This window comes from Ammospiza nelsoni, chromosome 27 (assembly GCF_027579445.1).
Source record: "Ammospiza nelsoni isolate bAmmNel1 chromosome 27, bAmmNel1.pri, whole genome shotgun sequence".
In the NCBI taxonomy this organism is placed as follows: Eukaryota; Metazoa; Chordata; class Aves; order Passeriformes; family Passerellidae; genus Ammospiza; species Ammospiza nelsoni.
This window is the reverse complement of record NC_080659.1, coordinates 4810560-4831648: the sequence shown is the minus strand read 5'-3', so window position 1 is coordinate 4831648 and position 21089 is coordinate 4810560. Positions and strand designations below refer to the sequence as shown.

The 21089-nt window shown below is 36.8% G+C and overlaps 1 protein-coding gene across 2 annotated transcripts in view; it reads right to left on the bottom strand.

Annotated features, from left to right (window-relative positions):
* EPS15L1 (epidermal growth factor receptor pathway substrate 15 like 1) overlaps nucleotides 1-21089 on the bottom strand; it is a 41194-nt gene that overhangs the window by 17639 nt on the left and 2466 nt on the right. The window contains exons 2-23 of one of the 2 annotated variants that reach the window (XM_059489618.1): nucleotides 19009-19050; nucleotides 18704-18793; nucleotides 18420-18467; nucleotides 17696-17791; nucleotides 16988-17050; nucleotides 16081-16206; nucleotides 14544-14603; nucleotides 13973-14209; nucleotides 12577-12734; nucleotides 11966-12122; nucleotides 11180-11242; nucleotides 10050-10135; nucleotides 9610-9682; nucleotides 8933-9094; nucleotides 7941-8138; nucleotides 7529-7693; nucleotides 5515-5641; nucleotides 5349-5399; nucleotides 4826-4962; nucleotides 3862-3922; nucleotides 3401-3483; nucleotides 1812-1944 (exon numbers count right to left, since the gene is read on the bottom strand). In XM_059489618.1, coding sequence (XP_059345601.1) covers nucleotides 1812-1944; nucleotides 3401-3483; nucleotides 3862-3922; nucleotides 4826-4962; nucleotides 5349-5399; nucleotides 5515-5641; nucleotides 7529-7693; nucleotides 7941-8138; nucleotides 8933-9094; nucleotides 9610-9682; nucleotides 10050-10135; nucleotides 11180-11242; nucleotides 11966-12122; nucleotides 12577-12734; nucleotides 13973-14209; nucleotides 14544-14603; nucleotides 16081-16206; nucleotides 16988-17050; nucleotides 17696-17791; nucleotides 18420-18467; nucleotides 18704-18793; nucleotides 19009-19050 — 2416 coding nt within the window. The remainder of the gene's footprint in view (nucleotides 1-1811; nucleotides 1945-3400; nucleotides 3484-3861; nucleotides 3923-4825; nucleotides 4963-5348; nucleotides 5400-5514; nucleotides 5642-7528; nucleotides 7694-7940; nucleotides 8139-8932; nucleotides 9095-9609; nucleotides 9683-10049; nucleotides 10136-11179; nucleotides 11243-11965; nucleotides 12123-12576; nucleotides 12735-13972; nucleotides 14210-14543; nucleotides 14604-16080; nucleotides 16207-16987; nucleotides 17051-17695; nucleotides 17792-18419; nucleotides 18468-18703; nucleotides 18794-19008; nucleotides 19051-21089) is intronic. The other variant, XM_059489619.1, reaches the window with a different exon arrangement.

Here is a 21089-nt window from a genome sequence, read left to right as displayed (position 1 = left end):
AGTACTCACCTTTCCTGCTACTATTTCACTGCATTTGCTAAGAGTAACCATGTTTCTAACCAGAAATACAAAGAAACTACATACAGGAGATTACATGGGTATATCTAGTATTTATTGGAATCATCCAACTTTATATAGGCCCTGTTAACTCTATGATATTTTGTGTAGATATTTTTTTGAAAGATGGCCATTTGCATTCTTTCCTTGAAAACATCATTCACAATGTGAAACAAGATTCCCTCCAGCATTTCTATTTCTCCTTTTGTTCATGTCTGTCCTAGTGATGGATATTTGTCAACATGACATACTATGTGGGGTTTTTTAAATTACTGAAAACTCATTAGTAGAGTAGTAGAAAATACACAAAGCAAGCATAGAACAAACTGCTTCAAAGGCTTTTTCACAATCCTAGAGCATTTCCTGACAACTTTACATGCATACTCACCTATAAAATCCTCTCATTTGCTGCTTTCAGGGTTTTTGGGTGCACCATAATCTCTTAAGCAATAAAATCACAGCAACAGGAACAAACTAATACTGCTGCAATGGTCTGCTTGTAAGTCTATGTGTGAAATGGTATCTTTCATGTCTTGGATCAATTTATGGGACAGGTAATGACATTAAGGTAATAAGCAAGCACTTTTCAATTATCCAAGGAATTTGTTCTAGAATAACTGGTTTGCAAAACCAGCCAGATCAACAACACCTGTCACAAACAGGCTGCCTGCTCTGCTCCAAAATGCACCAGCAGAAAGGCAGAGAACCCACACACTGCAGGAGACATTAATGATGGATCTGTTCTTTTTGTTCTATGCTTCCTAATACTGTCTGTGGATATATAAATACAAGATGATCAGTGTGTTTAGTGAAAAATTCTGTGACTATCCATAAGCAGCATCTAGCTTCTGGTTTTTTTTTTTTTTTGAGCCAACTGAAAGTTCCCTCTTGACATCAACTGAACTCAACCATTGTTGTTAAAAGGAGACTTGAAACTACATGGCTTCAGTTCTTTAAACAGTTTCAGTGGTAGCTGAATATCTTGAAAACAACTGCAGGGAGAACAGAAATTGAAGCTCCACTGAGAGAGATTTTATTTTCAATTCATGAGATTTCTATATCTCCCAGATTTCCATAAATAATGGACTTGAAGCAGAACAAAGCCATATATATTCAGAAAGTGTTTTCTGTTTAATTCACACAGTAATGTGCAAATGCAAGAATGATCCTACCTGGACAGACAGATCAGGACAGGTCTGTGTACCCTGATCTTGTGGCAGATGCCTCAGGAAGAACATCAAAACCAGATAAAGATGCAGCCATAGTCATACTGCCTTGCTACTCAGCTGCAAAGGAGCTGGAGCCAGCCTTTTGGCTTTTGGTACACCCTGTTGTCTCTGTTTCTTCTGAGAATTATCTAGAGGTTTTTTTACGACTATTTAAACTTTTTGCATTCACTATATTCTCTGGCAAACATAGAAATAAATCCTGAATTTATATTACCATGTAAAACCAAACCTCTTTATTTTAAAGATGCCGTTTCCTAATCTTATATGTTGCCTACTTAGGAAATATATTTTTCCCCTGCTTTTTCCTGCACATGTGATTTTATAGATCTGTAATAGCACTCTCATCATCTGTTTTCCACTTTGAAGAGTTTCAGGCTGGTTTACTGATAATTTTGTCAATTTACCAATAACTTCACATCTTCCTCCATGGAAATATAAGACAGACAGTAGACTGTCAACTTGCTCTTATATCCAGCAATACACTGCAAATTGAAAGAAGCTGTTAAAGGAAGAAAACCTCCTTACCACTGGGTGGCTTGGGTCGTGGAGGGATATTTTTCTTGGGTGGTAATGCTGGTGTGTCTGATTTGCTTTTGAAAGGGTCATCTGTGAATCCTGCCCCTCCAAAAGAGGAGGCAAAGGGGTCTGAAGGTACTGACTATATGAGAAAAAAAGAAAAGAAAAGGGATGTAAGCACACTGGAGAATACCTGTGGTTTCATGAAGCTACAGGTTAAATCAAGTAAAAGCATTAACTTCAAAACCTGTACATTATTTTAAGTGGTGTAGGAGGGTAATGCCCAAGACAGAGGTGCTAAGATTCCATAAACATTCAAAGACTTTATGCTTTTAATCATTTAAGTACTTCTAGAACTTCTAGTCCTAGCAAAAAAGCTGATGAGGAAATAAAAGGAAGTAAAACTTTACTTTTTACTATTTGGCAATGAACAGTAATACCACAGCCTGACCTTCACTCTAATAAACAGAACCATGACAGAACCTGGAAAAACAGTGCAGAAGGGATAACTTTATTCCAAACTTTTATGAACTTACACATAGGTATTTGATTTTTTAATCAAAACTTTAGGGAATATCCAAAAGCATGTGTTTAAATCTTCCAGCTTTTCTAAAGGACTCTCCTACTGAGAGAGGCACAAAAGGATTGTGCCATGCAGGGAAATTTATCGTTGTGAAATGAAGAAAGAGGAGTTTTGTGAAAAAGGTAAAAACTGCAGTCAAACCTTTGCTACAATTTCTACCTCAACCAGCCATGTCTACTGGTGAAGGCTGCTGCCATCTAGTGGAGAACTAAAACCCTCCCCAAAACAGTAAAAATTAGAAGAGGAAAAAAACCACCAAGAAATGTAATTAGTGAAAGTGAAATGAGAACCTATTTTGTTTTTAACATTTACTCCACAGTGTTCAAGTGTTACTGCAGAACTAATGTAAGGAGTTGGACACTGAGTTAACTAAATTCAAACTCCACCTCAGGAAAGCAGACCAAGACCTTTCCAATTATCCATCTTTTTCATGTGTGTCCTGAACCTTTTTCTTCATCTGCTATTTAAAATGAACAGAAATTGCACACTTAAAACATGGGAGAGACTGACTGACTGTTAAGAGTGGAGTAAGGTTAGGTTACATTTATTTAGTAGCAAAGTATTTTGTTAAAAGTTGGACTCAATCTTAGAGGCCTTGTCCAACCTTAATGATTTTAAGGTAAGCTTAGAAACAAGTCAGGATACTTACTATGAAGTAACCAAGAAGCAAATTCCAGGACTTAGATGAAGGCTGGACACTGAAATATATTAATATATCTGCAACAACTACCTCTTCTTACAAGTTAAAACTAGAAGTTAATTAATTTTCCTGATCTGGTAATTGAAAATATTTGTGAAAATTTTATTTATCCCTACTGAATCTACCAGTCTTAGTAAGACTTTACCATATCTGACATGGCTGGAAAATTCTTTGCTATATAGCTGGTGAGGCTGACTGAAAGAAAATTAACAAAATCAGACTGTCAGCTAAAAAGTTAGAATAATATCACACTCTTTTAGAAAGTGTCTGTACATAGATTTTTAAAAAGACAGTTGCTTTCCTTTTAACCTTTACCTTTGACATCTGACTGAAGTCTGCAAATCCCTCACCACCACTGAAAGCACCACTTCCAAATGGATCCAGTGTTCCAAATGGATCTAGAACAGATGCAGAAAAAAAAAAGTTATTTTGAATAATACTTAAGAATTACAAGGAATGCTTAGTGGTGCCAATGCAGCACAAAACTAGGCAAGTGATTAAAACACACCTGCCATGAGATGTTCAAAGAGAATTCCACAAAACAAAAGGTTTTCTACCAGTTGTTTGGAGGGAAAATATGAGAAGAAAACAGTGACATAATGTCTCATAAAATATGAGAAGAAAACAATACATAGTGCCACAAAGACAGCCTTCATGAACTGTCACAAGGCCATGACAATTTTTGCCAATGGCTCACAAGACTCTTTATTCTCAACTCTTATATTTGATTCTTCTTTCATGAAAAGATACCTCATTATAAAATGTTTATTTCTTACCTGGACCTTTTGAAGAGATACTGGAAGACGTAAAAGGATCAGTGCTTTCAAAAGGGTCAGGCTAAATAAGAACAGATATATGTAATTAATTTTCTGCTGGACTGTGCACTTACCATTTCATGCCTATGAAAATCTCTTGCTTTAAGACAAATAGTTTCCAGTTTCAGATCACTCTATTCAGTGGACAGAGTAGGATAAAATCAACTCATTATATGAAATTTACATTATTAGTGCATTTGGCTAATTGCATTTAGTCTTTAAGCAACAGACAGAATATTCAGGTTATGCATTTATATTATTAATAATTCAAAGTCTGTATACTGCTTCTTTTTAAACAGATGGTTTTTACAGCTGCTCTTCAGCTTGACAAGTCAATTTGTCTTGCACTATAGGATTGTACTTAAATAAAAGCTGACTTCCCACACATTGAAACTGGTCTTAGGTAGCAACACTCAAATTGCATAAGAATGAGGAAAATACTAATAAAAACAGAACCAAAAAAAAATCATACTCCTCCCCAAACAAGCACACACATCAGGACAGGTTAGAACTGCAATTCTGGCTATAACAAGTGTGTTCTGTGCAGTCCCTCCACTGTGCTGAGGGCTCAGGAATCCTTTACCCAGAGCAGTTCCTCCATCTCATTCACTACATGACTGCAGAAATCTTTGGGATGGAGGGAATGGTGGGAATGAGTGGGTGCTGCTGCTTTGAAATTCCCAACAGAGAGGAAAAATATCCACCTAGAAATACCTTAATGGTGAATGTATCTCGTTATCATGGAACCAGAGAGAACACTGCTGATTGCCTGAACAATCCATACTTGCATTTTAAGAATATAATTAATGATATTTCATCAGTTAGGAAAAAAGTATTTTGTGTTATTTCATTCCTTTTAGCTTTCAGACAATAAGCTTGTCAATAGTAATGAAATCTATTAAGTGTAGATTTAAAAATTACTGACCTTTGAGGGTAAAGTGGGGGTTTTTGTGAATGGATCTGAGGTAAATGGGTCACTCTTCACCTGTTTCTTGAAGAAATCCTCAGGGGCAGAACTACGAAATGGGTCACTTTCCTTGAATGGATCTCCTCCAAAGGGATCTAGAATGAAAAGGTAAATACAGTGTAGCACTGGTGGGTCTATAAAGAACATTCTCTATTTGACCTCACACTCACTGATACAATTTTTCTTACACAAACACAATGTTTTGATAAATCTGATAGATTTCCAGAGACCTCTCTACAGAGGGTATTTACTAAGTTTGAACATGTTATCTGAAGCTTTCAGACTTAATAAAGAGTTACACACTTCTCATTAAACATTTTGATTCTGAATGCACACCCTGTTGGTTTCTATGCTCCCACACTTTTAAACCAAAAATCTGAAGCCAGGGAAACCTTTTTGCTTCCTTTGTGCTTGTAAATCTTTGTGTTTTGCTACAAATTGTTTATACCACACCTGTCCTGTCATTAAAAAGGGCTATTACCTGCTGGAGCAGGTGGCTGCTCTGCAAAAGGGTCATGCTGGAATGGGTCACCTATGCAGAAGAGAAAAACAATTTGTTTTATCTAGTATTTAGCAAGATAAGTTTGTGAAAATATAATTTACTCAACAATTGACCTTCAAGGTCCTTGATAAGCTTTATCACTTACTGCCTTTGAAGGGGTCTGCTCCCTTAAATGGATCAGATTTGAAAGGATCTTCTGACTGGAATGGGTCTGTATGCAATTCTTGTGTATTATTGGTAAACATCAAGGCTTTATTCTTAAATGGATCATCCTAAAAATTAAGAGGAGAAACAACACAACAGCTTGTCATGATAAAAATAAAAATGCCCAGTTACCCACTAAGCAGAAATTGCATGCTATCTTGGTTCCTGTTGAACAGTCTTTAAAATTGCTTCCTAAAGAAATTTCTGAATATGTGACTTCTAAGTAGAAGGAATTACACAGCAGAAGGAAATGTGTACCCCAAGGCTACACGGAACAACAAAAGATAACAGTACAAATGGCAATTAAATGTTAAACTGTTGCCCATATTAATATATTCAACTCTCAAATTCTTTAATAACAAAGGCAAAACAACCCCAAACATCACATTAACAAAAAATTCTTCTCTGCCATTATAGCTCAGGTAAGACACTTATTTAAAAAGGATACAAAAATAATCTGTGGACTACAAATCCAACAAATTACTATTGAGTAGTCAGACACTAGATTGCTTCTTGTTAACTCATCTTTGAGCTTAAAGCTCCAAATACTGATTTCCCATGACAAAGCACTGCATGCAGGAAGAGTCACCCCAACATTCTGATGACAAGAGCTTTCTCAGCAGAGGCCAAATCTACATTTGGCAAGTTGTAGAAAACACCCTGCATGAACAAGCAGCAAAGTGAAGTTATGAAATTTCTTCATTCATTTGAATGACACCCCTGGCTTGGGTCTTGTTGGAGGTCTCTGGTGAAACCCCAAGTGCAGACAGCACCTGCACAGCAGAATTCCAGGGACACTGGAAGCCATTCCAATATAAGGAATATCCAGAAATAACTATCCACTCACACTGCCCCCAACAGCAGAAAGAGCCAGGATTTCTTTCATCCCTATACAAATGTAAATTAAAATATTCTAATTGATACTTCTCAGAACAGCGGGAGGGAGGTGGGGAGAGAAGGAAGAGGAAGGAAGAGTTGAGAAACAGGAAAGTGGCACAATGGTTTAAAAAAATTGCTATGAACATAGACTGGTGTTTTCTGCCAGTAAGTGGCTCCTAGGTTTTGCAAGAAAACATCTGGAAGTTTTCACTGGAAATTAAATATATTTATGCAAGCCATGCAAGCACAGAAACTAAGCACTGAAGTGTTTTAAGACCTTTAGTACATTTCTCAATGTACTGTTTTTATCTACACTGTTCTTCTTTTGAGCAGTTTGCTGCCTTTATGCAGTACTTTACACTTGCTCTGTAAAAACAATGGCTAGTAAATATTTACTAACACATTATATATTCAATTTCATACTAAACCCATAGCAAATACTGTGCTTACAACAGTAAACGTGATTCCATAATGAGGAAGGGCCACATAGATGTGTAAGCAAGTATGCAACTTTTATCTTGTCACATTTAAAACAAGAAACAGGCTTAAAAAACAAAATAAAATTCTTGTGTTTTAGAGGAATGTTTAATACCCAAATCAACATTAGATACCCAAAAGAAATTTACTTGAAAAATATTTAAGAACTTGAAAGATTTTATGATTTGGGAAAAAAATATGCTGATTAAATAAAAACATAATAAATGAGAAAGATGATGCTGAAATTATTTAAGCAAAAGAGAATCATCCTTTCAGAAAGGGAATATGAGATGTGTAATAAATATAGCTCAATATAAAGCAGAAATTTATATAAATAAAGCTTCCTTTGGAAATAAGGAAGGAAACACATGATAAAGGAAAATTTACAGCAAAAAAAGGTTTCACCTTGATAAACTGGAGAAGAAAAAATGAAACACTAAACTGGAAATAAAGCCCCACCTCTGTCCTGAGATTGAGCATGTGGCAGGTTACAAATCCACAAGACCACCTGCCAAATACCAGCTAAACAATACTTCAGACAAGGTGCAAATCAGAAGCTTAATTAGTGTAAAATCTACTAAATAACAATGTTTTTTTACCACAGCTCCATAATTGCTTCTTTCTGTCTGCCCAAGGCCTTCACTCATGTCTGCTAAATTTGTCAGACTCCCACCATGAATCCCATTGAGAGCTTCATTGTATTCTTCAATGCTCTTATTCATCTCCTGATGGCTCTCTTGCAGCTGAGAGAGTTTACTTCTTGCCTGAGAGGGAAAAATGTTTTAGCATGTTACACTTTTAAGAACACAGACATTTTTAAATTAAACACTGGTGCCTGACAGTTGCATTTTATCCCCAACAGAATGGAAAGCTGCCTAACTCAAACCAGGAATTTACCTACTAAACACCAGTCAAAAAGGCTTATTTCATGAACCAGGACTTTTTCCCCCCTCTGAAAAATTTTTCAACTCATTTCAAGAAGCAAAAAATGATATAAAGCACAGTGAATACCTGGTTTATTTCTTCCTGGGTTGATTTTAAAGACTTGATTATTGTTTCAAGCTGCACTTTTCCAGCCTGGATACTCTGCTCTAGCTGAGTCTCTTCTTGCTGGAGGCGATTCAGTTCTGCTTTTGCTCTATTAAGGTCATCTTCCTGTAATTTTAAATCTGATTCCTGAGACTGAATCTGCATTTTTAGTGATGAAATCTGAAACAAAACAGTAGAAAAAAATCAGAGTGAAATTTGGAATAAATGGGAGTTATTAAATGGTGAATTTACAATAAGTAATAGAAAGTGGTACAGCAACCTATCAATGAATAAGGAAAATCTTTAGAACTTAATATGAATAAATACATGCTGCTTCTGCTGTTGCACAAAATCCTTGATAAAAGCACATTCAATAAAACCTAGAAATACTATTTTAAATCAGAGAAATACCCCACTACTTATAAAGGTAATCAAAAGCTGTTTCCTAGACGTTCACCTTCAGAACTTGGTCCCATTCAAACATTTATCAAGTAGTTTAATGCTGATTTTAAGAGTTAAAATTACAGAGTTGTTTATAACCTTCCTTAGACACTTTTTTCTGTGACTTCCTTACACAGGAAGTTTCTGCCTTAAGGTAACATTGGCAATTGCATCCACCTGAAAACTCAATCCTGATAATGTTCAGGGTGATCAAAACCAGCACCACTGCCATGGCCTGTCTCATGAGTTAGGATTACTGATTTTCAACTGCCTTATGAGGATGAATAAATGTTTAATATATTCTCAGAACAACAATTCCTGTGGAAAGGGACCCCTGGAGATCATCAGGTTCAACCTTTCTTTTATGACCTTTAAGGGAGGTATTAAGGATGGCAAAATCCTTTTTGGACCTCTATATTTGTGTAAAAATTGCTATTTATGGTAAAAAGAAAGTTTATTCATTAAATAAATAGAATTTCCCTCAACAGAAGACATTTTACTCTTGACCTGGTCCAAAATTAATATCCACTTACCACCTGTGTTTCTTCCTGGCATTTCTGCCTCACATCATTCAGCATATCTTTCAGTTTGGCTTTCTGCTGGTCCATCTCATCCAGGCGGTCTTGGGCATCTTGTTTTTGAGCCTCCAGCTCTTGCAAGTTACTTGTTTCCCTATCTAAATCATTTTGCAGCTCCTGAAGAAAATTCCACAACTTGTAACTCATATTTTGCTATTATCTTAAGGAAGCATCAGCCACAGATAAAGAACTTAACAAAATTCAGAATATTTTCTGTATCATATAGGCTACACCCTGCATTGGCCTGTTTGTTTCTGCAAGAACTTGTGTAATACACCAGGAAATAAATCTCTGCTCACAAGAAGGAAAAGGGACTGTGACACAGAGCACAGTGCATTGAGTTATCCTAATTATCAAAACCAAACTCTGCAAACATTGATTTCCTAAATTACATGTTAGTTAAACACTAATAAAAGACATTAAACTGTTCACATATACTATGCTTATATTAGCCAGCATCAGATGAAAACACTTCTGATGGAGAACAGTAAAATAAATCTTTTTCTGCCAGTCAGAGGAAAATCCCAAGAAAGAAAGAATGACAGAAAGAATGATAGAAAGACAGAAAAATGCTAAATTCCTACATATTACTTAGATTAACACGAAAACTACTGATGATAAACAGTTTTTACCTGAACTTCATTAGTTTTCTGTCTGATTGATTCCTCCTTTTCCCTAATGTCCTGCTCCAGAGAATACTTTTCTCTGTCAGACAAACAAGAACATGTACTTGTGATTAGTTAAATAACACAACACACATGCAAAAGTCAATTAAATATTATTCTGGAAACACCATGCAGGCAAAAATGCCAGCCTGTATTCTCATGTATTCTTTAAAGGAGAAAAGGTGCATAGGTATCAATTATTCTTTGAAAAATGCCATTTCTGCCCATCGTGAATCTTCTGAAGTCACCTGATAGACCTGTAGGGTACCACTAGGAAATTCACCACTAATTAAAGCAACAAATAATGACAAAATGACTAAGAGAATATAAACTGACAGATCAGTACTACAGACTTACTTAGGTGTTTGTTCTACACCAAGAAGTTGTTAACAGTCCACAACTATTACCTCTGCAGCTGTGCAATTTCTTGACTAATATCATCCAGCTCCTTCACCCCTGTAAATTCTCCTGATCCAACAGAACTTGCACTATCCTGTTAAGAATGAAACAATCTATTAAAATGTGAAGTAGGGACAGAAGCTCTTCCTTTAACAAAGGCGGGATACAAAATCCTCATTATTTGCATTTGCAAAATTCCACAAGAGACATCAAATTATTCTGTAACAAGCAAGGAACATGCCCCACAGTTCTACTCATGAGATAGGAGAATTTTTGATATGCCTGTTTAACAGTCAGGACAATTGAACACACAGCAATGAAAGGACAGGCACAACGCCAACGAGGAAATTGCAGAATTGGTACAATTAAAATTCAAAACCTAAAACTTAGTTCTGCTGTAGTCAATAGTAAGGTTTACAGTGGACTTAATGAAATCAGATTGCAAGTCCAGTCTTCTAGATGGCAATTTCTGCAATTATACCCCATTTCCTGTAGGTTGTTTCTACATTCATGCAGGCAGAGATCAGGGAAGACACAAAGGGCATTCCCTGTCTTCTAGATAAGTTAAGAAAGGATGTCAGCATTGGGTACAAAACTGGTTGTTATTGTTGTTATAAAAAGGATAAAAAGCTCACCACAACTGAGCAAAGACTGCAGCACTGAACTCACTGCTAGTCTGACAAACCAAGAGACCTACAATTTTTATACAGCATTTCACAAAGAAGAAAGCAGAGTTTGCCTGCTTCACTCACTTTGAGACTGCTGTGATAACCACAGAAAGCTTGGCTTTATTAAACATTAAAAAACAACCAAGAAGCCAAGACCAGCAAGATGTATTTACTGGTCCCAGCTGCAGAGAACTAGTCCAGGAGTCATTTCAGCAGCACTGAGCTGCCTGTCCCAGGAATTTCCTGCCAGATCAATGCATCTCCAGTTGTTGAAGGAAGGAAGGAAAATCACCAGGCTGGCAGCCAGTGCTGAGCACTTCACATTGCTGTGACATTATCACCACACCAAGAGCAAGTGGCACAGAACTCAAGAGCAAAGACAGGCAAAGGTATAGAAAGAAAAGCTTTTCTGAAGTTCCAAAAAGCATACATGAGAAATGTGCATTCCTTTGGACACTGCAATTACTCACACGCCGCATTTCTGTTAGTGCAGAGATCTCAGTTCCTACAGGGGTCAAGTAACCTGACAGAGTCTACAGGAAAAGGATATAGGAAAAACCTTAGGAGGACCATAGCAACAGCAATAATTAAAATATATTTAGAGTTCCAAAGGTTTCTGGTTGGGGAAAGCAAATAAAAGTAAAGAAAAACACAGTATAATTGATAGAAAAGGTGAATCTAGTGGCATGACAGAAGTATTTCTTTAATTCAGTTTCAGAAGAGCTGGCATGTTATCAAGGAAAGGAACAAAGCAGGGTCAGCAAAGGATCAGATGCTCCAGTGAAGTGGTATTAGCAGTGATGGATACAGGACTGTGGACTGCTACAGAGGATGAATCCCAGAAACTAGGAAGTCATCACTCCTCATTTAGCCATTAAAAAATTTTACATTTCCATGGGAGGAATATGGTGCTGATCAAAGGGACATGCTGCTCAACCAGCTTTTAATGTTTGCTGCCACAAGTTCCCTGACTCAATCTTCTGTATGACAAAGGATTATTCTTTGTGCTAGATTTTTTCCAGCATTATTACCTCTTGGTTTATGAAATATTTTACTGCATTTTTCTTTACTTACTGCCTTGGTTGTTAAAAAATTAGCTATATTTTCAAATGGTAAAAGAATTTTGTAAGAGGAGATAAGAAAAAATATTGGCAATTCTTTATCATAATACTAAAAAAAACCACGAAATTCATACTCAAAGTCCATCACTTTTAAAGCACATAAATTCAGTGTATCTACAGTAACTGCTGCCTTACCTGGATGGGTGTGTTTCTGTCTGAGGGAGGGATCATATCTGGAGTTAACACTTGTGGAGGATCAATCCCTTTGCTGACCTTCTGCTGAATGAGATACATGGCAAGTGCAAACTGGTCTTTGCTGAGCTTTCCCATCTGCCTCGTGTCTGCCAAAGACCTGATAAAAAATAAATCATACTTATAAACAAGAAAATCTTATTTCTGCCCTATATAAAAGCCTGAAATACATATATACATGTAATTTCTTTTTGGTTCATCCTTATCAAGGCTTACTTACTCTAGTCAGATTTCCATAAACCATGAGGGATTTTATTACATATATTTAACTGAACAGAGTAGTGTTAGTCTGAGAAAATATTTAGAGCACTAGAACTTCAAAAGACAACCACAATTCACAGACTGACCTATTGCCCCCCCTCCCAGAAAAGCAAAGGCAGTATTTACTTCTCCCTTAATTTTCCATATAGTCCACATATTACAGTATGTGGACAAGTAAAAGAAGTTGGGGGTTTTTGTTTGTTTCTGGTGTCTTTTTAATGTTAGGATCACATTCTGAATCGGAGTTCCCAGATCAGCAAGCTACAAAAGTACAGCTAGTACAGAATTCTTACCATATATGTGCTAGGAGATTCTGAGATAGACCTGAATGCATAAAAATGTCCTTTACTTCTTGGCCACTCACAAAGCCATCCATGTCTGTGTCTGTTTTTAAGAAAATCTCATCATATCTCACTTTTTCAGATACTGGTACCACCCAATTAACAGCTGGCTGCAAAACAAAGGTTGGCATTTCAAAAGAACAGAAATAGTCTTGATGAACACACTAAGTATAAATGACATTATCCAGAGCTGGATGTGTTGAACATCTTGCATACTCCAGTCTGACTAATAAACAAGTATTTTCACTGCATGTTTTAACTTCACACTTTTTATCTGAATAAAAACACTGATAAACAGCTATTCATCAGTTGAAAGGCATTAATTCTTTGGAAATACAGACCCAATTAGGCATATAAAGTCCTCACACTAATAGCAGGAGATTTAGAAGTAGATTAATGATTTCTTTGGCATTAAAGCAGATACACAAACAAAACCTTTCTATGGCTCTCCTTTCTACAAAAAGTGAAAATTCCCACCAAGATTTTCTACCTCATGGTCACTGATTAAAATTCACCCAATGTTCTTCCAAGTCTTACCATTCTCATTTCACCCTCTCCACCCAAACACGAGGCAAAAATCAAAAAACGGATTTATTTTTCCTACAGCTTACAAACACACAAATGTACAAAAATAAACAGGGAAGACGGGTACCTGTGCTGGTTTGATGCTGTGCTTGGGAGACAAGCTCCCAAATTAAAAAATGTATTTATTTTTCCTACAGCTTACAAACACACAAATGCACAAAAATAAACAAGGAAGACGGGTACCTGTGCTGGTTGGATGCTGTGCTTGGGAGACAAGCTCCCAAATTAAAAAATGTATTTATTTTTCCTACAGCTTACAAACACACAAATGTACAAAAATAAACAAGGAAGATGGGTACCTGTGCTGGTTGGATGCTGTGCTTGGGAGACAAGCTCCCAAATTAAAAAATGTATTTATTTTTCCTACAGCTTACAAACACACAAATGTACAAAAATAAACAAGGAAGACGGGTACCTGTGCTGGTTTGATGCTGTGCTTGGGAGACAAGCTCCCAAATTAAAAAATGTATTTATTTTTCCTACAGCTTACAAACACACAAATGTACAAAAATAAACAAGGAAGACGGGTACCTGTGCTGGTTGGATGCTGTGCTTGGGAGACAAGCTCCCAAATTAAAAAATGTATTTATTTTTCCTACAGCTTACAAACACACAAATGTACAAAAATAAACAAGGAAGACGGGTACCTGTGCTGGTTTGATGCTGTGCTTGGGAGACAAGCTCCCAAATTAAAAAATGTATTTATTTTTCCTACAGCTTACAAACACACAAATGTACAAAAATAAACAAGGAAGACGGGTACCTGTGCTGGTTTGATGCTGTGCTTGGGAGACAAGCTCCCTATGCTGTTCAGGCTGGTGCCACTGCCATGGGACGGGGTGGAACGGAGGCTGTCCTTTGGGGGAGGGCTTGCAGGGAGAACAGGGACTGCACCAGGAAAGACTGAGCTCTTCTTTCTTTTAGAAGGTGGTATGAGAGAAGGGGGCAATTGTGAAGGAACTGACTCTTTCTCAAGAGCTCTATAAACCAAATGCATTGCCTGCGAAGGCAAAAAGGTCAGATAACATTGACAATTATTAGAAAAAGCAACAAGATTTTCCTGTGTCAGTCATTTACATATTACTAAAACAAAGACAGTAAGACTAGAAATGTAAACCAGAGCAATTAATTTTGAATGTAATTCCAACAAGTTTAATCTGGACACGGGCAAGAGTCAGTAGGTGGATTTGAGGAAGGTCATTAAATAGCTCCATGTGAACAATTTAAATTAGAACAGTTGACTGTAGCACAGAAAGCTGCAAAGCTCTTGAGAAAGAAATGAGTTATTTGCTTCAACAGACCAGACAGTGAATTGAGAATTTAAAGCAACCTACCACAGCAAATTCATCCTTGTCCAGGTGACCATCTTTATCAATATCACTGAGATCCCAGACCTACAGCAATTAAGATTAAAAAATGATTTGCAGACCAAGTTACACTTTATGTATTCATTGTAATAAGTCCTCTTAGGACTCCTAACAGATTTTGGTGAAGATCATATTAGTTATACCACCTATCCAAAAATTCTCTGATGAAACAGACTGGATTAGAGTTTTCTGGCCACGTGAATCAACACTGGCTCTAACAAATTCTCGCTGCAACTCAGGCAGGTTTTTCATCATTCTATGATGCAATTACAGAGTCATCAAGCTGAGTAAAAGCATTCAGAGGTGGCTTTCAGAACTGCCCAGAGGGTGTGGGCTAGCAGATCATTCTAATTCTTCACAAGAAAATTCAACAGAAAATTCAATACATCTCTAATTCCTATTCCATTTCCAGATGATTAGGGTTTTCTACTAAAAACTAAAACTATGTGCAACTCCCTTTGGCCCCCTGAATTTCCTGTTGGAGAGAATTTAAGCATTTATCAATGCTTAATTTAGTTCATTATTAGGTGAGGCACAGTCAATGAATCTTGCAAAAACTCTGTGAACTCCAACACAGCACTGCTTAATCATCAATATGACCTGGGGACAGTGGAGTCCTCAAAAAGCCAAGACTTGAGGCTCAATTGTGAGAACTTTGCTTTATCACTGGAGCCTTGACAAATTTAAGCTCCTTGATTAGTCCTTTGTATATTTTCTCAGTGTCCTATTTTTCTGGAAGAGGCAAAAGCTTCCTGAATTTCTTTTGTGACAATAACAAGATAAAATCCGAAGCCTTTCAAGACTTCTCAATCCTCAAGTACAGAATTAAAACAAATCATACTTAGATTTTGTAGATAATACACACCAAGAGGCACTTCTTCCTGAAGAGATAGAAGTATGCAACACAGACAGAACTCTGACACAGATTGTACTCAAAAATATCAATATGCAAAGCATTAAAGAATGTGGTTTTAATGGAGGCAGAAAAATATTTTAAGGTCTGCTTCCCTTGTAAATATACAATGGATGGACAAAACTCAGACCTTGGAAGTATTTATAAATACACATGAAAGAAAAACCAACCTGACAATTTGCACTATGAATAAAGGAGGATGTTTTAAGGAATTTTACTGTACAAGCAGAGGATGGATTTAATGTATATCTAATAACTTATACTTGTAAAAATGACAAAACAGCAGAATCTAATGTCCTAACAGCTATTATGACTCAGGAAAGTTTTTTCTTGTTTTTAAACAACCAAAATCAAATTTCCACTTGTAAATGAATAGAGAGACAATGAAGCCAATCTACACTAGGGTTGAAATTAGAAATAAGAGTAAGAGTTGTAAGTGGAAGACTTCAAAGTCTAAATGTTCCTGCTTTATAGCAAGCACATGATGCAAAATCTCAGCCAAAACCTGATCTCTGTTGATAAATTACATTTTCAACATTGCAATTATGAGAAGCTAAACAGAGACTAGCTCAATCTAAACAACTTACTTACCCTTCCAAGGATATCAAGAGGTAGCTTTGAATTCATCAGTACTGGTTTTACTTTGTCTCCTGAAAGTAAACCATTTACTGGCAAAAGGCTTTCAAAAATACCATCAAACTTTGCTTTTTCTTCCACCTAGTTGGTAAGAAATAGTCTGAATAAGTAAAAAAGTGTGTGTGTGTGAGTAATGAAAATGAGATCTTGCAAGAAATTAAGACTGGTCAGTAATTCATCTTAAATTTCCAAGCTTTCTTGCAAGTGCCACTGTATTGTATTTAAATGTAAACTCATAGAGAAAGCTTTGAAATTAAGCTCCTAAATCTAAAGAAGATTTTACCATGCAGCAGACAAGGTGTGCTTCTTTTTAAAAATAACTTTGATAAACTCTATAGAACTAAAACTTATTCCTCCCACTTTAAAGTACATATAACTACAAGTTTTTTTATTCAATTTCTACCTTTTGGAAATGTTTGGAGTTGAAAATTACCTAAATATAAATATCCCCACATATACATCAAAAGCTATTTTTTCCAAATTATATCTATTGCTAGTATCATTGAATACTAATTAGAAACTAGGAACTCAAGCTTTAAATTAACAGTTCAGACTGGATGTGGTGAAACACTTTGCTGTTCCCAGTTGGGTTCCTTTATACAAACAAAGTGCCTAATTGTAGGATTCTGGAAGAAATCCAGGCAGAAGATTAAAATTCATTTTCTTAAAAACATCCCACCAGAGGTTGTCAAAGGGTTGTTTAATACTTATTGCAAATCTAAAACTACAGGTTTGCACAGAAAGGGAGGACTTCTGAAATGGGAAATACATTTGATATAAAATTCCCTCACTGGGAAAATTACACACAAGAAAAATATTTACTTCTAAAAAATGGATGGAATGTGTTCTCTTTTACACTTACCCTAACAGCCCAGTGAGTCTCTGTTGAGGGTGGTGTGATCATTAAAGGACTGCTACTGTCATGCTAAAAATGAGAAAATGGTTTATTTTTATATATATACATTTATAGAAATAGATAAATATACATACTTCTGCCTCTAGTACTTATTAATTGCACTAAATTTGAGATGGTTATAGACATGAAGCTTAACTACACTGAGGACAATAGGCTGCACATGTACCTAAATAGAAATCACACTCATTTTATAGCATTACAGTCCTTGAGTAAGGACATCCAGTAGATGCAATCAGTGTCCAAACACAGAACCAACACAAGCCAAAGAGGTTCTGCAGCAGCTAGGGCAGGGCAAAGCTGCAGCAATGCCTTGTACTACTCATTCCTGTTGAGCCAGCCCCAAAATAATAATTTTTTTGTTTCCTTTTTTTTAATGAATTAACAGTTTAGCCACAGTTTAGCCACATCAGCTTCCTGACCAAGCTGACCAGACTTAAACTCACTCTGGTTTTGCAGTCCAGGAAGGGGCTGGTTTCTTGTCACTCAGCATGACAAGCCTGTGGCTGCCCTGGCTGCTGTGCCCTGAGGAACTGTTTGACAGCAGCCTGAAGCCCAGCACCATGACATTTATGAAACATGAGATCATTCCAATGTTCCAACTGAAGCCTCAATCCTCATACAGCACATACCTGCATTCAAGTGGATATTACTTACAAATTTAGGAGGTGGCACAGTCAAATTCAGACTGCTCAGGTTCACATCGTGGCCGTTCTGTGCACATGCCACGAGGCGCAACGCGACATAGAAACCCTATAAAATACTGTGCTATTAAAAACCAGTTCCAATCACAAAAAAATAACCCACTTCCCATTTTTAATAACACCTGTATATGTGCAACTCAGGAAAAAGAAAACTCCACAAGTACAGCCCCATAATGGTAATCACCCCTTTGTTTTTAAGGATGAGTCCAGAAAAATTTTACAGTAACAGGAAACAAAGTTAGTTCTTCATAAAAACTCTTTCCTAATTAAAACACAACAGATTTTCTTAAAAATTAGTTGTGTTTTGAAACAGTTAATTTGTAACTTGCTATTTGGTATTCCAAGCCATTTTTAGTAAAAACGCTGAATTTTTTCACGCACAAAAATTTTCTAAAGTCAAATCTTAGTTTTCATTTGTGACTCAATGTCTGTGTACCTACACAGTACACACACCAACTATTTACAAAACAAAAGAGATACAAAAAATTAGAACCAAACTTCTCCTGCAGCCTCACTGAGTAATACACTTGGATATAAGCAGGGAAAAAAACTCATCTTGTAAATAAAATTCAACCCTGAAAAAGATAAAGATAACTACTAATGGTACCAGGGCTTGATAGAAACAAGGTTAATCTGGGAAAGGTAATACAGGAAGTCTACATGAACATTTTATTTACCTGTTTATCTAAGTATCCTTTACCCTCTGGGTCAGCCAAATCCCATATCTGTGGAGATACAAAATAAAAGCTGCCGTGAATTTCAAAAAAAACTTAGCTCAACAGTTCCTACTGTATGTCTTAAAGTGTTCATTCAGCTTTCAAGAAATTACAAACAATGTTACTGAATTGTCAAGTTAACAACAAAAATGTTACACAAAAACCAAATTTTCTTTTTAAATTTTTCCTTTCACTTAAAAGAAGCGTAAAGACAAGTACTGCTTTATCCAATTCCTTCAACTTACTTTTCCAAGGATGATATCAGAGAGACCAGATTTTTTAAGAAACAGAGCAGCTTCACTTGCCCCAACTCTCCCTGTGTATGTTGGATCTACCTGAAGGAGAAAAATTAACACTTAATTGAAACATGGCTGTTGTGAAAGCAGATTTAAGAAATGCAATCTTGCCTCTAGGTCAAAAGGAGTTACAGAAACTGCATCACCACTCAGAATTCACACAGTTTTAGCACTGCAATGGGGAAAAGAAAGAGAAGGAAATCTTGGGGAAGAAGAAACTGCACTTTATTTTTTACTTCTTGTAAAGAACATACCTGTTTGTAATATGTTTCATATATTGGATTCCCAGTAGAAAACTGAAACACAAGTTAGAAAACAGAATAAACAACAATCAGAATTGATAGGAAAAGAAATGTATAGCACTTTGTGTATTACTTCTATCAAGAATCTAAAACAGTGTGTTAATTTGCTGTGTTACAAACTGGACACTTGAAATTTAAGTGTGGATAACAGTGATCCACCAAGACCACAGACCACTGTCATCTCTTAGAACTTGCCATTCATCAGGATTCCTACCTCTCCTCACACTTTTACTTAGTGACCCTACATAGGGATAAGGTTTTGAAGAACAGCTTTGAATGATTTGCTGAAGTATTTCAGATCTCAGTATGAGAGGGACTGATAACAAAGATCCACCTTTCAACACAATGCCTATCTGACTACCTACTGCACCAAATACATCCTTATAGAATGTTTTCAGCAGACAATTATACACACACAGTGCCTGTGTTAACTCATTTTCAAGACTAGGATCTTAAACTGAAACAGAGTAAAGGAAAAAACCAAACCAACCAAACAAAACAACCCTCAAATATATATATATATATATATATATATATATATATATATTAAATGAATGGCAAATTAACAACTTTCACAATTCCCTGACAATGCTTTTGGAGGATTTCAACTTGGTGTAACCACTGCAGACCCAAGGACAGCCCTGCCTTTTCAGTGTCCTAAACAAGCAGATCTCAGTTCCTCTTGCTGACATTGCAAGCAAATGGCAGCTGGAATGCCAAGAAATGCAGAAAAAGCCCCAAAGCCCATTTTCTCACACACTTCCTAGAGTTGCCATGGGATTTCTAACCCTGTGCAGGTTACCCCACACTGTTCTCCTCAGCCTCAATGCCAACAGCAAAACCAATCTGGTCAAAACCAGGTCAGTCCTTAGACCACTCAGAGACTTTAAAAAGAAAGCAACAAAACAATCCAATAAAGATGTCAATGAGCAAAACACAGAGATGTCACAAAACCTGCTTGGGATAAGCACTCTGCACCTCCAGGACAGCAGTCAGACACCTGAAAAGGAGGATTTCACACTAAGTCCCATCAGTGCTATGTCCCCTCCCAAATGTCACCTTCCTCCTTGTTATCCTCATGGATTTCCAGATGTTCTGCTTACTCTGAGAGGAAGGAAGGCAGGAACATGATGAAAGAAAAGACCAATGAAGAGCGTGAAAATTTTATTTTACACCAAGAGAACCTTCTTGTGAGTTTACATGCTAAATCTTCATTTAAGGAGCTATCCAGTATAACTGAGCAGAGCACAAGCAAACACTGACTCTCTAAAGATTACAGCTCTACTGGAATAGAAAAATCCTGCATTTTCAGAACAGTTTCCTAAGCATCTTAAATGTACTTCACTTATAACCATCAACAAAATAAGCTGCTGCATTTTCCAACATTAGCAGCCTCTGGAAGCTCTTGCTCTCCCTGATGGCAGACAGGATTTCAGGAGGATGCTGCAAACATAACTCATAAATCTGACTGTTCTTTGTGCTGGCATGTAAACCATCAGCACATATAAGCATTGTGTTCCTGTCCAAGCAGGAAACACATCACTCAGAGAAAAGGTGGAAGTAGGAAATAGCCTGTTCCACTCTGAATAAAACCATGTTTTCAGCCAACTATCACCAAACTATGCACCTCATGTTTATCAGAAAGCTCAGACAAGAGTCAGCCACCAACTACAAGCTCCTCTAACTGGTGCAGTGAGTGACCTAGAGCATGCAGAGACTGGATTGGTACCAAGATACAGAGCAAACTGCTCCAGCAGCAGGACTGAATGAGCTCATCCCATCACCAGACACTCCTGTCACCCCCATTTGATATTGTCAGCCATGACATGGAGCTGACTTACCTGGCAGAGGTGGCAGGAAGCCAGGGTGATGTGCTTCAGTGCTGTGAAATTTCTTCTACAGTAAATTATTCACCCAAGCATTGCTGAAAAGCACCTCAAGATCAATTCTCTACTCGCAGAATTTTAAGAAGATTCAGTGTTTCTGACTGATTTACCTAAATGACTGCATCTCTGTGATGAAGCAGACCAGAC